The sequence below is a fragment of the Kryptolebias marmoratus genome, linkage group LG15, assembly GCF_001649575.2.
Source record: "Kryptolebias marmoratus isolate JLee-2015 linkage group LG15, ASM164957v2, whole genome shotgun sequence".
Lineage (NCBI taxonomy): Eukaryota > Metazoa > Chordata > Actinopteri > Cyprinodontiformes > Rivulidae > Kryptolebias > Kryptolebias marmoratus.
Window position 1 is genome coordinate 18,053,356 of NC_051444.1, and position 17,019 is coordinate 18,070,374.

At 38.7% G+C, this 17,019-nt stretch overlaps 1 protein-coding gene across 2 annotated transcripts in view; it reads right to left on the reverse strand.

Annotated features, from left to right (window-relative positions):
* ntrk3b (neurotrophic tyrosine kinase, receptor, type 3b) overlaps positions 1-17,019 on the reverse strand; it is a 212,593-nt gene that overhangs the window by 42,343 nt on the left and 153,231 nt on the right. For both annotated transcript variants that reach the window (XM_017425891.3, XM_017425892.3), the window contains one exon: positions 2,424-2,612. In XM_017425891.3, the coding sequence (XP_017281380.1) occupies positions 2,424-2,612 (189 nt within the window). The remainder of the gene's footprint in view (positions 1-2,423; positions 2,613-17,019) is intronic.

Below are 17,019 nucleotides of genomic sequence, written 5' to 3' on the forward strand. Positions count from 1 at the left end.
TTCTCATCGGTCACAGCTCGCCTGTTTACTGCAGCAAAAGTCAAGGCCAGTGGTTCAGTTCGGAGAGCAACCGATGGCGTGAAGGCACTTTGTGCTTTTAAATTGGCATTGGAATAACAGCGGCGCTAATGCTGACGATGGCCTCTAAACTGTGTGTGCAGAGGTGACGGTTCAATAAGGGGGCAAACTATAATCATTTTTATATTAGTTCTTCAATTACTGTTTTCAGGCCTTGGTCTATAACAGCCACAATAGTGTGTTCTCTGTTTAATGTGTTCATTATAAGCAGCTGTTTAAACAGGAACACAGCAGTATCTATAAACTGGGTTGCGTCTTTGTTGTTACAGCAGGACTTACATTTAAAATGCACAACAAAATGACCAAAAGGTGTGATCGTTGAGGCAAACTAGGACTGACCATCACATTTGTGAATTCCTGAGAAACACAGGTAAGTAGTGTGTGTAAGTGAGAGCTTGTGTCACCTCTGTGAGTCCAGTTCCTGCATGTGTTCCCAGCCTCCCGTTCCTTCGGATAAGAAGCTTTCAAGTAAATGAATGTATACATTATGGATTCATGGTTGAGATCGGTATAGCTACATTGCACTGCATCTGAGTGGGTGCTGCAGAACAATCACGCTGAGCAAGGCCAGCAGGACACTGAGAACCCAAGGGGCACCCGAGAGACTCCTGACACATCAAATCATAGAGGAGGCGGAGGGGATGTAAGGTGACATAACGGCAAAATCTTCATCCCTACAAGCTGCACCAACAGCACGCCCACATTCACGTACGTGCGCAGATTCATTTTCAGTGGCGTACACCCACACACATGCTGCAGATTTACACACGGATACACAGAGAAATTTCCTTTCCCTGTGTGCGTGTCCTGAGGGTAAAGAAGGCATTTATATTCAGCGAATGATCGGCAGAGGCAGGAGCCGTTCAGATCTATTTTGTTTTCCTAGCCAATGGCAGAAAGCGGTGGCCATTATGACCTTGTGATGAATTCAGGGTTCGTTTCCCATGGTTTCCTTTTTTAAATGCATCCACGTAGAATCAAATCTGGAGAAATAAAAGGTGTACTGCATACTGAGAGAGGAAGAACATTTAGTAAGGCCTATGTTGAAGCTGCAACAGTGCACGTGCATGGTCTGACTTCCATTTCCAGGTGCAAAGTAATACGAATAAAGTTTAATTTGTGCCTACTGTCATTTATTCATTAGCTTGCAATCAGATCTCCTGTCCGAGGCGTGAGATGTTATAAATCAGTACACTACTAGACATGAAAAATTCATGCTATTCATAATACATAAGCCCTGTCATTTATTTATCACTTCTAAATGGGATTTCCTCTCTCCTCATTGGCTCCAACTCAGGAGTCAACTTCTGTTAGCCTGACCAGCAACCATTTTGAGACTCAGCCAGATCTGAGCTAGACAGAAGTGTATAGTAAAGCTGCCTCTGGCATTCGGACAGAAGGAGGGAGCTTTTTTCTGCAACTCTAGGCTTTTTGACTGGCATCATCTGGAGTGGAAGCAGCAGGCAGCAGGGCTGCCTGTAGCTGCTGGAACAGTTGTTTTCTGCTGTTTCTCCTGAGCAGTCGATGTAATTGTGAGTAATTAGGCCTTAAAGTGGTCTTGTCTTTTCCCAACTTGGAACATGAGTCTCAAGGGAGTGTGAGTGGATTTTGGGGAGGGGTGGGGGGTGAGTTTCTAAACACCAGCAGCCGAATACAAAACGCTGCTTTTGCCTTAACGGATTGTTTGTGTAGCGTCTGGCAGCGTTCTACCAGATGCTAACACCATACAATAACACAGAGTCTGCAGCTGATATTAAATTATACTTTTTTTCAGCTTGAGGGCCAAAACACTTTGCACAGATTTGCACAGCTCATTACAATCAATATGCAGCAGTCAAAATGAGGCTCATGAAGATGTGGTGTTTCAAATGTTTGGCCTTTACTGCATTACCATGTCAGGTATACTGTGTGCTCCCACATAAGAAACCAGATTTTAAAACAACACTGAGTATACCTTTCTATGTAAAATGCATGTTATAATACTGGTATATAATATAACAAAGGGTGATGCAAAAACAAGTGTCTTCTTTCAAATGTCTGCTGTTCAGTAAACACTTGGTGTTCCAGTGTTAGGAAGTCAGACATTTAAATTCAGAAAGCCAAAACAGTCCCAATAAGTGCCACAGTGCACATGAAGCTATTTGTATCTAAAGCAGAATTTATGACCTGTCCAAACTGCATACAGCATGGTCAGCAAATCCAAGCTTCTAAACCTCTGACCTTTACACTCTGACTTCCTCTGAGACCATACACTGTTGAAGGACAGTTAACATGCTTTTAGTGTAACTACCCTTGCTATCTTGTTTTCTTTCCGAGCTCGTTTCACATCAGCTGGGAGGACTTACGGGTGGTCGGCTTGTTGCAGTTGTGTCCATGTCTAAAGTATTGAGGATTCTCCACCACAGGTATACGAGTCATCCCGATCACAACAGCATCAGGACCCGCATCCAGAGTACACGGGGTAATAATCCCATGGTTTACATGATGAAGAGGGCTGGCAGAGTCTTCCTCACCACTGATCACAGCTACTGGACCTGTCAGATCAAAAATAAATTCTGATTTACTTCACAAGTTAAATGCTTTGTTGCAATTGTTTCCTGTCTGTGTTAGTGGAGACTGTATGCAAGGTCTGCTACTAAAACTTTAAATAGATTTAATGGGATAAAGCATTTAAGGAAATTCTGATTAGATTCATGTTCAATTTTTTTCAGGAATTCTATGCAAAATAAAAACAGTATAATTCAATACAAGCATGGTAATTGTTTAATTATAACATTCAAATAACTAACTCTTGTTGAGTAGAAAGAAATATAATATTTATACATGACATAATTGGTAAATTGAAAAAGTCTAACACAGAAACGTAGTTAGGGCTTTATTTAATCAGGTGCTGTGTGCTACATAATTTTATATGAACAAAGACTTTAGCTGAAGTGGCAAACACGATTAACGTATTAAGTTCCACATTGTTTTTCTTTTTTCTAGTAAGAAAACGACAGTACGTGTTTTCATTTATCACAAATAACTCAATTGAAAAAATATTGTGAGACAAGAATATGTTTTATTGGCCGAATTTTAATCTACCAACATTTCGGATTCACCGTATGTCAAGGTGTTGGTTCAACCTTTGAATACCACCCATCTGAAAATGGATATGTTACAAACACAATGCAAACAGTTCACTTCTTTATGAGATCTGTTAATGTCACAATGTACTGGCAGACAAAATGCTTCTTACTCAACTCAGAACCAAGTTGTGTAGCAGAACAATGGCTACATGGGTGCACAGCTAACACTCCCAAGACTGGGGCTGATAGCCAAACATACTGTGGGCAGTCTGGTGCTGATTAACTGAAACTTTACAAGCTAAATGTCTCAAAATGTGGAACATATAAAATTGTAAATGAAGTTGTAGCATAAGTTTATAGAAAAATATTGTACAGTGACTTCAACTAACAACTTAAAGAACACAAAAGGAATTTCTTTGCGTGGTAAACTCTAAATGAAGGAGTATGAATTATGCTTGCAAAAAACATATTTTCTCTGTTAAAAAAACTTGTTCTCATGGCAGTTAGTATAATGTCTAGTTTAATGTCTTTCAGTGATTTACGTTTTGTATTATTATGTATTTGTATTATTACTAGATTTCCATCATACATAGGCACATCAACCATCAACATTGGTCTGTTTAGGTAAAAAAATAAATAAAAAAATCACCAATAACCGATTACGTATCAGCTTCTTGAAGAGTTGTCTCATTTCACAGTGAAATATTTTAACCACTACCTTTTATTACTTCAAATAAAGGGCTAAGGGATAGGAGTAAGTGTCGGATTAACAGTAGGACATGGGATTTTCTGAAGTCCTGTGATTTTTTTTTGTTTGTTTATTTGTTTTTTAATGCCAGAGGCGACAAGCAAAGAATAGATCCGACTTGGAACCAAAGAAAACGATCCCCACCCACTCATCTGTAAATCAATCCCTCAAGACCCCTTGACTATGCTCTATTGTGAGCTTTAGCAGTAAGAAAAACAGAACACTTTTAAATGAAAGTGAAAAGAATGTACAATGGATATTAATATCAATTATTTTTTTAAAGAAACTGGAAACATTCATAGTTATACATTTCTATGTGGACAAATATTAATGGTCTATGAGGACGGGCACTTTTGCAGCCAGACGTAAAGCCATTTAAGAATCTGCAGTTTTTGGGACATCAAATAGCCCTAATTTTTCCAGTTTGCTGCTTCTTACTTACATTAATTACATGAAATAAATATTCTAGTCAAACATTCTCATAAAGCTTTAGCTTAACAGTGCAGTTAATAAAAGTCTTGAGAACGAGAAAGGGAAGTCCTGTTGATTTCAATAAATGTAAAATAACAGAATTGATGAGTGCTGCAGTCATCAGAAAGATAAATATGGTAACACTGCTGTCACTAAACAAAATTAAATTAAATTGGTCTGAGGAAATATTTGCAACTTTTCATTAAATACAATTCCTCATCTGTCTGACAGCAGTTATCTTTCTTTTGGTGTACATTACCACTGTTGATGTTGAAATTACGTTACATGGAGGGGAAAAAAAAATCGATGAAAAAACACCAAACATTGTCAAACAAGTGAAAAGTGATCCCCACTTTAGTGCACTGTTGCTGTTGTTTGAGAAATGAGCTAAACATTCAGGAGGGACGCGTAAAGACTGGTGAGGAAATAAAAACAGGAGAAAAGAGAGAAAATCATTATCAGTATAGATGGTTGTCAGTGAAGCAAGGCTGGTTGAATTTATGGCATTGTGCTACATATTCCTGCCAATACAAAGACTGATTTCCTTTCTTTATTTCTTTAATCAAAATTCAAAGAAAGGCCCTGAAAGGCGGAGGTTCACTTTCAGCCAGTGCAATCCAGTTTGCCGTTTTATCACGACTCCGTCAAAAGCGACTCACAGCTCTGACAACTGCAGTCTTCAGAGGCGGGGGAGGAGACCGGGAGGGAGGGGATGGGAAAAGTGGATTTGAAGTCAACAGCGGCTGATTCGGCGAAGCAGTGACAGTGAATCTGTTTACCCACCAGTCGTCAGCTCACCTTGACAACACTGTAAATACTAATCAAGAGCCAGTCATATCAAATCATAGACCCTCAGTCGCTAGGGGGGAATGTGTGGTGGTGGGGGTTGATTAAGTGACACATGTGAGCAACGATTTATTCACAACATTTACAGCCACTGGAGGCTTTTCATGCCCGAGCGCCCTCTTTATTAGAGAGACGTGCATGGCAGAGCACAGGTCTTTCACCGGGTGACTACCAACCCAACCACCTGGGAGAAGTGGCACACTACAGCTCTAAATGTCAGCCTCAGACACCTCCACCCCTCCCTTCCTCTGCACAGCACAGACACAAACATTACTCCATCAGAAATGAAAGCATTACCGAGGAAAAAGAGAAGGATAAACTTTCAGACAAATAAAAGGATTCTATGATGCCACATGCCCTGCTTGTTAATATTATATACGGTGTAATAAAAACCCATATGATCAGACCAAGTACCAGATCGATAAAGCCTTGGGGAATGCCTGACCTCGCTCCAAACCTGGCTACACACACACACACACACACACAAAAACAACAAAAAAAAAATCCCACCCAATTCATTGTAAGATGAAGGTTTTCTAAAAAAAAAAAAGTGAAAGGGAAATTGGACTTTTTGACTTGAGAACATCTTAAAAATTGCATTTATGTTACCTTAGTGATGAAAAAGCCCAGCGGCATGGCAGAGGAGTTTTATCATCTAAGATTCTGTCTGTGCACAGAATGGATTTCAGCTCTGGACGTTTCCCCCTGAAATGTCTATCTGAGAGCAAAGTTTCTCTCTATTACACTAACTTTTATTAATTCAGTAGAACTAGAAAATCCAATGAGCCAGCATTCAACAGTTTCCCATTCTTCTATTGGCTCATCTTCAATGAAACTTCATCTAGCTGACAGATTCAGCTATGTAAGGTCATAAAAACAGTGGCTGGGGGTTCCAATATTGAGAACACTGCTATCACTTTTTGTATTTACTGTATCTATTTCAATGGTTCCACTGTGTAAAACAAGGAATCTGCTCAGATTTTTGCCTATATATGTAGGGAAAACAAATCACTGAGGTATTATACGTTGTGGTATTTTTCCTGGTTTTAGGTTTTGTCTTGGAGGTCATGTCCCCCTTTTCTGATCCCACAACAACTAAACTTCTACAGTTTGACTGAGAGAAAGGAGCTTCCTTGTTAGCTAATCACATCATAGCTAATCCACAATGCATACTCTTAACATCTCAGTTTTGTTTTGTCTTTTGAACAAATTTATGTGTAGCTAGGTTTTATTGCTTTTTTTTATTTCGGAACAGTGGAAAGTGAGAGGTGGATTTGCTTTTTCTTCTTTTTTGTATGGGCTTTGCAAATGAATTGATGGATGGACTTCTTTTCAAACAATGTTTCTATTAAACAAATTTTCCTTTCAGCTTTAGAGGTTATGAACTTTTTGTTTGACACACAGCCTCTAGACACTAGTCTGAATGAATCAGACAGTACAATAAGACTTTTTTTTTATATAGTGAAGTTACAGGTTTACAAATCCTACTTTGCTGTACTTGACCTGCTCTCTTAGAGGCTCCCCACTAGAAAGGATGTTTTGTCTTTTGGTCTGCTTCAGGGATGTCTTTGTAAAAAATGTGGAAAGAAAACTAGCATTTGGCATTTGCTTCTTTTTCCTATTCTACAAAACCTGCATGAAACCATGACCCCCATTTTATTTTATACAGCTCACAGCTGTAAAGTAAATACTGTAAGTGAATAAGTGATACCTGGAACTATGGAGGTGTATAAGACACCAGCTGACATGCAGAGCTAGCTAAACATAAAGTGAGGATGCTTTAAAAGTAATGGGCTGGTTCTCTTTTTTTGCAGACTTATTCAAAAGTTTTTTTGTGGTAAGTGGCAGGTGGCAGCTTTAAAGCCTGTTAGAAAAGTTGTCACATTTCTTTGGGCTGTCTCAGTCGTCTCTGTCTCTTTATGTAACCCCAGAATGACTGCAAGATGATGAGTTCAGTGTTCTTTGGGGATGATACCATCTGTTGCGGGACATCTCGCTGTTCTTGTTGCTCAAGTACGATCTAAAACGCCAGCAAAGCCACTACATAGCTGTTTGACACACCGAGTGGCAAGAATGTTTAATGGTTATTGAAAGACACTATACTGCTGGAGAAAATCTGTTTATTTTACACATTCAGAGAGAAATACACCAGTTTGTCCAACAACAAGGTTTTAGGTCACTGTGTGAGTTCCAAATCAATTCATTCTCAATGCTCAAATCATTCCAACTCTTGCCAAACATTATGTGTATCTTCAGCCAAAATTCATCCACTTTTTCTTAAATGTGTCACTGCTAAAAGTTTATCCATATTTCTCCAGAAAACATTTCACCTCTCATTGCTGGTCGGTATGGCCCTAATGTAAAGTACCTAATTCCTGTAGTTACACCAGTGAAGTCAATGTTCGACGATCATGAAAAAAAACAAAAACATTTCAAGGATACATTAGCTAATTTAGTCAAAACAGTTAATCAAAACAGACATTTGCATGATCTGTCTCTCAGAGTTTAGAAGTTAATTTAATTCAGTCTAACAGAGACAAAACAACACACCCGTCCCAGGTTTTAAAAAGGACTCATAAATTAGGACACTGTCTAAGTGCTGGGCTCCAGTGATGAATTAAAACAACACTGACACTTTTGAACTAAGCACCTTTCTGTACAGTAGCAGAGCCAGGTTATAAACACTTTTTATTTCTGGCTGAGATCGCAATGAGTTGTGCCAGTTTTACAAGGTCTTCAGCAAACACACATTTCCTGCTCTAAATTACCACCAAATTATGACTTTTGCTTGACAAAGAGAGTAAAAGTTGCCTTATAAATGATCTAAAAACTTCACATTTGGGGTGCTGTGGGTCTTTTCACCTTTAAGACCTGGGCTCAATCTACCTGACATGAGTTTCAGCATGGACAATAAATCTGACTTTCTTGAGAGTCACATGTGACAAAATTTCTTATCTAATTTGTTCTTACTTGCTAATTGATTATGTTCAAATACAGATATCTCAACAGAACACGTTTGTTTCTCTCTATTTTCACCCAAAAGCGAAAAAAATCATTGTGAGTGAAAAAATTAAAACTATTTTCTTTTGTCTGCAACTACTCTAAATCTAATTGTTAAAATTTGATATGTTTTTCCATTACATCAGTGTCCATAAAACAGACAAAAGCCAATAATTCTTGTTAATCTACTATTATTCTGCTGTTGGCAACACAGACTGTGGCACTGTCTGTGCAGCTCAAACCTTCTAATATCTCAGAAATGCGTAACTGCCCAAATCTAACAGGTTACACATTTAGGTTTTGTTTGTAACTACTCCTGTCAAAAACCCATATAAGACTTCTGTTTCAAAACAAAAGTAAAAAACTCAGAAACCGAGTTTTTGTGTTAGCCTTCCAAGGAAATTAAAACATGAAATATTGCCAGCCTTATTTTTCAACCTACAGTATTTTACTGGTTGGGGGGGATACTGTATGTGCAGCCTAAAAAAAGCGCTGCAGGTACGACCATGGTTGTTCATTGGAACTGGATCAAACTGACCATGTCTTATAGTTGTTGCTTTCAGTATTTTGTTAATTATGTGTCCTTCTCTTTCTGTGCTGAGGCAGTGCTCAGTTCATTTATTTAAGTCTGAAATTATTTTTACTCTACAAGTAATTTCTGCAAACATACCAAACTAAAGTGAAAAGCTAGCAGGGGGTATTTGTCTGGAGCCACCTGATTGTTTTATGTTTCCCCTCAATTGAAAGCGAATGCTGAAGGTGATTCTTAGGACAGGGGGAAAAAAATGGGGGAAGGCAGCGGGTTACTCTGCAGGGTTTTCCCTGCGGTGGGGGAATAAATTGTGCAGAGTGTGATTGCTTCCGTTCCACCTCCTTGTGGTAATTATCGCACAGATTCCTTTCAAAGGTAGTTAATTAGGACTGGAATTAACTGGAGGACATGTAAAATGAACAAGAGAACACAGGAAGGATAACTTACTGAGGCAAGGCCCCACTTTTAGTTAATGATGGATTTGAAACAAATTAAACCCATTCAAGGGTTGAAAATGGTCACATCAAGGCTATATCGACATGATTGGGATGAAGAAAAGAGAACTGGTCTCCAAGACATGGTATAAAGTATATTACCAGTCGTATCACTCAAAGCTTTTTTTATTAATATATTTGCAAAGTTATTTGCAATTCAGTACCATGAATATGCATTACAATATGTTTTAATTTACGGATTTGTTACAGTTAGGGTAAGAAGCATATGTTTTAGGCTATGTTCACACTGCAGGCAAAAGTGGTCCAAATCCATTTTTTCAGAATGTTTTTTTTTCTTAAATGAGATCCAGGTCACTTTCATATATGGTACTAAAACAGACACATGTCCAATGTTTTTCAAAAGAACCTCAGTCTGAATGGTCTTGTTCTATTTCATCTGTCTTTTATGTCATTGAAGTAGGGGTATACAAAATGATCCAAATACCGATATTATCAATATCAGCAAAAGACAGTTTAAAGCTTGGAACTCTCCAGTTTCTAATTGATAAACCTTCCCGGATGGGAAGCAAAACATTCTACAGAATAGATTTCCAGTTGGGTCTTTCTTTTTTGTTTGTTTGTTTTAATTTTTACTTTTTGTATTTACCATGGCCAGGATGACCAAGAATCTACACCAACATATGATATCAACATTGATGTTGAATCATATCATTAGTGGAGTGATGGGATTAATAATTCGTCGCTCCCATCGCAGAAAGACAGTTCTGCGCCGGAGTAGACAAGAAGCAGCAAGATCGAATGTAAGCACTGAACAAAACAAGCATAGCAGATGAAAAATTTAGTTGGCTCTGATTGCACAACTTCAGAATTGATACACACATGCTGACATGTGAAAACCCCATATTTACTTCCCTAAACACAATGTGATTTGAGTGACATCACTTTTTTTCTGGACTTCAGGACTGTAGACTGTTCACACTGGAGTCTGATGAAGGTCACATTGACAATATAATGTGAACCATGCCAAGAAAAAAAAGGTTTCAGCAAAAAATCAGATCTGAACATTATGACCTGCAGTGTAAATAATGTCAGTCTTTGTTTAGTTTACACATTCACAAAAAAAAGGTATTGTTGGGCAGTTTACTTCAGAATTAAACAAGGGACTCAAAGATCGACAGCTGAGATATTTATTTGAACAATAAAAGTACAGTTTAACATGATTCAAACAGTCTTGCAACATGGATTTCTTTCTGAGAGAGTGGCAGCAACGACACTTTTTGTTTATTTCTTCATTATCTCAAAGTCAGTAATTGAACACAGTTAACACAACATTGCACACAGACACTACCTTTGCAAACCAAGCATGTTTTCATAAAGCTGGAGACATTCTGACTCCAAACAGGTTTCTCAGAGGCACTGTGGCCTTGACTAACCAAAACGTTGATAATCCTGACACTTCACTTTCATTTGGAATTTACAGCCTCTACAGCATAAGCTCAAATCGTATTTCCGTCTTAAATTGCTTAATGAAAAATCTTTCACTCTTTTGCAACTGCTAATTTAATAGCAGCCAAATGTGCTAATCCATGCAGCGATTGTAGCATTAGCACTAAAGTTCAGTCTAATACTGATGCTACCACTGTATGACTACGCTTCAGGGTTTCTGTGTAAAACTCAGATGACAACCCCTCTCGCTACACCGAGGAAGACATGCAAATAGCTCTTCTGACAAACGTTCTCAACCTGCTCAGTCAACCTCCCACTCAAGCATGGTGAGCATGTAACAGCTGTGCAGGCTGACGGCAAACCCACGCAAACCCCATTTCTCACGGTTTCACAGTAACTGTAGAGTGAAACATCACTGGACACCATGCAGTCTGCTCTCTGACCAACTGTGGCTTAACATCGGGACAGCTGATATTTATGGGCCATCGACAATTTACATTTGCCCTTTCTTCACTGTGGTATAAACAATAGCCAACGCTAAAGGGAAGAGCATCTGAGTTGCAACTGAGATAAACATGCATTTGAAATTTGCTGTGAATCTATCAGTCATTTGATCTGAGTCCACTCGTGTGTCCTATAAATAAAGTGCCAACACCAATGGCAATGACACACCAGTGTACCAATTATAGTCTGTGTTGTTGTGTATCTGTGCTCTTGATGTTCAAAATGATAATAAACGAAAACACCGAGATTGTTATTCTCACTCAGTTCCCACAGCACCCTATCAGATTTTATATCTCTGACAGCACATTACGCCGTAAGCTCCCTGAAGACAGACGAAGCAATTTTACACAAGTCTGAAAAGTGATGGAAAATTACATCATCCCGCAGCAGAGCTGTCCGGAGTCCGTTCCTTGATTTATGACTGCGAGCGAGTCAGGTTCTTTACTAAAATCAAGACCTACATTTTATTAGACGTAATGCACACAGACACAAATTGAAAACACAACATATAGCGATCTGAGTAAATATTCATACAAATCATCCAAATCCCCTCTCTGTTCGGGGTTTCATTTTTCCTTCGCAGCAATGTAATCAGAAGGGACCAAATGAAAAGCTTGTGGCGGCATTGTTATTGAAACTAGTCTGCATCATGAGCTCAGCAGTGGAGGCAAAAACACGAGCACACACACATACAGTAAAAACATAAGCACAGCAGCGCCACCGCACTCAGATGGTTGGATATCTTGTAATGGTATAAGAATATAAGACAATTCCCCAGCATCAAGAATCTGGCAGTTTGTATGTAAATCACAAAGGAGACCAAGAGCCACATTCAGCCACTCCTACCCCCCCCAAGAAAACTGAAAACTGATCAGTACTGCAAGGGAAGCCTGTGCATGCTAATGTATCGCCACCAACAAGTGGATAAGTGACCTTAAGGTAGTTTAGGCATAATGTTTTTGTCACTGGCTCTGAAACCATATAATTTTTTCATCTCAGTCTGTGTAGTAAAAAATTGGGATGAATCTTACTTGGCAGACACAACGTACATCACCAACAGGATTCAGTTCAAAAACAACGCTGAGCCTGAATTAATCCCTGTTTATAAATATTTATAGCTGCCTCAGTAGCAAGACAGACAGCTACTTCATTGTGCTCCCAAGAGAAAAAATGTTTTCACAGTCTGCACATGGAACATGCACAGTTCACTGCACACAAATATACACCGTATGGATGTGTGCAACTGGATAGCTGACAAGGAAGCTGAAAATCCAAGGACAGACCTCCAAAATTTTGACTGAATAAGAGGAGCAGCAACATTTACAAGGGAGTTTCTTCATTTTGTACCACTAGTTAAGCAGATCGCAAATTGCCTTTTATAGCTTTGCTCACAACAAAAAGTCTTTCAATTCATACACCCTTTAAGAAAGTTTTTTAAACCAAATACTCATATGAGAGGAGATACAGGCAAAAAATACCCCCAAAATATATATAAATTTACTAGTTGGATTTAGCCTGCCTGCTTGGTTATGGGTATAATAAAAGATTTATGTCTAATATACATTCACAGTATATGTTATTGTTATGTTCATAAATTCCATTTTGACAACTACTAGAGGCTACAAACATCATGGCAGAATGTAATTTCAGCAAGAAAAGTTTGTTTGTTGGGGTTAAACAGGCACACCTACAACAGCTAACAAGAAGTTTACATGGCACTGCTTAGTTTGTATTGTATTGATTGGATAGTTGAGTTTCGATCTTTTTGTGCCAATGTTCACATCAAGTAACAAGTCAGTTTTTTTCGCAATCTCTCAGAAAATGTTAACAGTCAACTGCAGGGCTGCACAAGAGCAGAGGTGCTTCATACATTCCTTGCAACATACTAGTTGTTGCTCACCGCCACAAGGGGCAGGCAATCAAAAAAAAGTCTAAGTCTGTGTGCGTGTGTGTCTGTCTGTTAGCAAAATATCCCATGAACCACTGTACAAATCTTAATAAACTTTCATAAATAATCAGTGGCTGTACATTTATAACTGATGACCTTTTGGAATGAACTCAGGCTGCCACAGGTAAGCAACTTTAGCAAACACAAAATGGCTATGACTCATCATTTTACATATATTCAGCTAGAATATGTGGTAGTGACCAAGAGTCATCCTCAACACCAATTCCAAGTGTTGACAGAAAGCACAGCAACATTCTTCAAATTTTGCTCATTAAAAGTATCAGACAACATGATTCCTTCAAGAAATGCTACTTTTGTATCTAACAAAAGTCATGTTGGTACTGTAGAATACTGCTATTTAAGGAGAAATTTAGGTTTAGATTTAGAATAAAAAATATTTTCTCTAATAAAATAATGGCCTGCCTGGTGCGGTGAAAAATTTTTGTTCAGTATGTTGCCAGAAACCCAGGCTGCAAAACTCAAGTGAGCAAATCCTCTTAGCACATTAAGCTACAAAGTCAAATTATGTATAACAAAAGAAGAATATAATAGGTGTGGGACTGAGTGAGAGGCCAAAAAATGTACCACTTTCATGCAGAACAGGGGAGTTGGCTTTTTTCCCCCACCATTTTGTATTTAAGGTACATTGCTGATCAAACTAGCATTTCCATTACAAAGAAAGGAAACATGGAGTAGGGTTTGGAGGAATTCAACTCAGATGAGATAAAGAACCAAGAGAGAGCATTAAGATCACTTTTTTCTGGCCACAGTAGCTTTTCAGCTAGTCCAATTAAAGGCAGCAACAGAACTATCAGTCCGGATGATGCGTCTGTTGCTGCCTAAACTCAGATGAGTCATACTACTGTGAAACAAAAAAAGCCCTTCCTAGCAAATGAAGCAAAACCTAAAAGAGTGTGGCACGGCAGCAAATTTGTTTAAAAATAAACCTTAAATAAAATCCTCTGTCAAAGGTGTCTAGTTATGAACAAGCACGTTTACACTCTGTAAGGTGACCGATTATTGTTTGACTCAGCAGCTTTGAATAGACATAAGAGAATAGATGAGTTCATGATCATCAGTAATACAGCAAAATTTTTACAAAGGCGGAGTTCAAACACGAGACAGCAAAGGAGAAATTTAATCTTGCAAAGTGAAACACTCCGAACACTCAGCAAGGGTAAAAATGTTTGTTCGGCATACAAAATCTTTGTTAATAAAAGCCACCTTTCAGTGCTGGCGACTATCACCACAGATGGTGTGCCTTCAATGGTGGGCTGGTCCAATGAATTCATTGCCAAATGCGGAGGATGATTAACTTCCTGAACTGTCAGTGAATAACGCACCAACAAGCAGTATGTACAGAAAAACACAGAACAACATTATGGACGTGTCAATGACGCGCTAATGATCAGTCGTGCAAGCTTTTTGACAGTAGAGAGGGGAATGAGGATTTGGCAATAAACAAGCAAGAACACAAGAACTCAATGACAATCAGTGGATGCTCAGTTTGGTATTTTTTTAACTGTTGACCAACCATGTTGGATAAGTTGAGTTTAGTTAAAAATTCAGCTGGTTATTGTTGATCACAAACAGCTACTGGTGTTGTTATCATGTAGCTTCAATCCTGTGGTTTGGGAACTTTCCAAAACTTGCTTTGTGTGCTGGAGAAGGAAGGTAAGGAAAGTGTGCTACTTCACTGTGTGTGCTAATCAGACAAGCCAGTAAAGCTTGAAGAAATATTTTAAAATGGTGAAATCATGGGACATTTTCAAACAAATCCTTTGCTTCTGGTTCAGGTGGTTAGCATTGTTGTCTCACAGAGAGAAGGTCCTGTGTTCAAATCTCAGTTTGAGTCTTTTTATGTGCAGTTTGCATGTCCTTCGTGTGCATGCATGGGTTTTCTCCAGATACTCCTGTTTCTTCCTACATGGATTGCAGTTGTTTGGTTTTTTTCTGTTTACTTTGTTACATTCACTTTTTAATGCAGTATTCCAAAGAGAGAATGCAGACCATAATGCGAAAAAAAAAAAGAATTTTTAAAGCACTACATGGGAGAATGAGATTAAATATAAGCAGCACGTTACTGGCATTGTTACCAAGATTTTCTGAACTTGGAGGCATTCAGGTCTAATTTCCTTAGCATTAATTTAGGCTTAGTTGTGCACCAACACACACACAATTAAATTCTTGGCCCATTGTGTGATATCAATCAATCAAGTGTCAATATCCCCTTCTACTCTCACCTCCCTCTCTTTTATGCACTCACTTCCATTTGTTTTTCGCTGAACAATTTCCATAATTACCTTCTTTCCACTCAGTTGCAGGTTGTAAGAAGCCTGCACATGTTGCCAGAGCAAGCTTAACTCTCAGCAATCATTATTACTGATTAAAACATAAAACCCCTTCAGAGTGACAGCAACAGCAAATCCCAAATTCCTCTATCAGCATGTTTTACTTGAACACTGCTGTTTCATCATAACTTAAAGGCCATTTTGAGACTTACATCATTTATTTTATCTACCCCTTTGTGCAATCCTCTCTTTGTCCTTTCCTCTTTTGTTTCCTCCTTTGTGTTTTGAGCCCCAGGGGTTCCTGTTTTGTGCCTCAGTTCTTTCATGATCTCCCTCCACTAGAGGGTTTAAGACCAAACAGATTTTTTTTTTTACCCCCAGGAAGTGAAGGAGTCTTGTGGAAGTGGAGGAGGTGGGGAAACATGTATTTGCATGCCTGTCAGTCAAAATGTATCGTACAACACATAAACACAAGTCAACCTTCATGCTGCTCTAATGTCTGCTATTCCTGATGAGGAATTTAACAACTAGCAGACAGTTTGTTTAAACCACACGGGTTCAGAGGAGTTCAAATAATGCATAGCTAAAATGGAAATGTTAACTTTATTTACAGTGTTTTCACCTTGTTAGCTGATGTTATGTAAAATATTGACTCTGCTGTGTAAAGGTTATTGGTATGGTAACTATAAAATGTAGGCGTTTTTGACATGAATGCTAAAAACCATGAACAGGGGACTTCTTTCCTGGTTAGGCATTGCTTTACTCACATTTCTTACACACATCAGCTGCACAAAAGGTGCATTACCCACAACACTGGCAGAGAATAAAGTTTAAGATCATTCACTATGGGATTGGTGTTACTGCTGACTTGTATTTTGACTCCAGTCTGGACCGATGTGCAATGCATTAATTTTAACTTGACTTCTGTCTTCTTTACATCAATACAAAGGTACCACTTCAACAGAATACATTTATATCCTTGCAGTCTTTTAGTTTGTGGCCAACAAATATGATTGACATTAGGCAGACCCTTTCAATTATGAATGTAGAAAAACATATCAAAGGGTTGATGGTACCTTTGGGTGTCAGTTTATTCAGAGAATAATTTCTGCTTTTGTTTCACCAGCTTGTCCAACCGTTACACGTCAGCTGTAGCTGCCGTTACAACAGTCTGCCTGCTCCGTGGCGCAGCGCTACGATGGGTGAGAAGGGAGGCTTTTTAATATTTTAGTCAGACTCCCGGCAGACTGATGGCTTACAGGGGCAGCCAGGCAGGGCGCACAGCCAAGGTTAGCAGTAACATCAATCTCCTTTCATTTGAACCTGAACACTGTACTGCTGCACTCAGAAAAAGGACGCCTCTACTCCACAATTCCTTTCAGTGCAGGCTAGAGGTCCACATCACATAATGCCTCAAATACATCACGGAGCCAGCAGATTCTGTTCTTTGTGCAATTTTTTTTGCAAAAATCTGTTAAACGTTGATCATTTTGTGAAATGTACTGCATGTGTTCCATTCTGTAGAGTGTTTATTTATTTAAGATGTATCTTTTCAGCAATTAGTTCACAGAGAAGGGGAATCAAAAGCTGTATTTATGTGTTGGATAATTGATGTTCGTCTTTTACTAACAA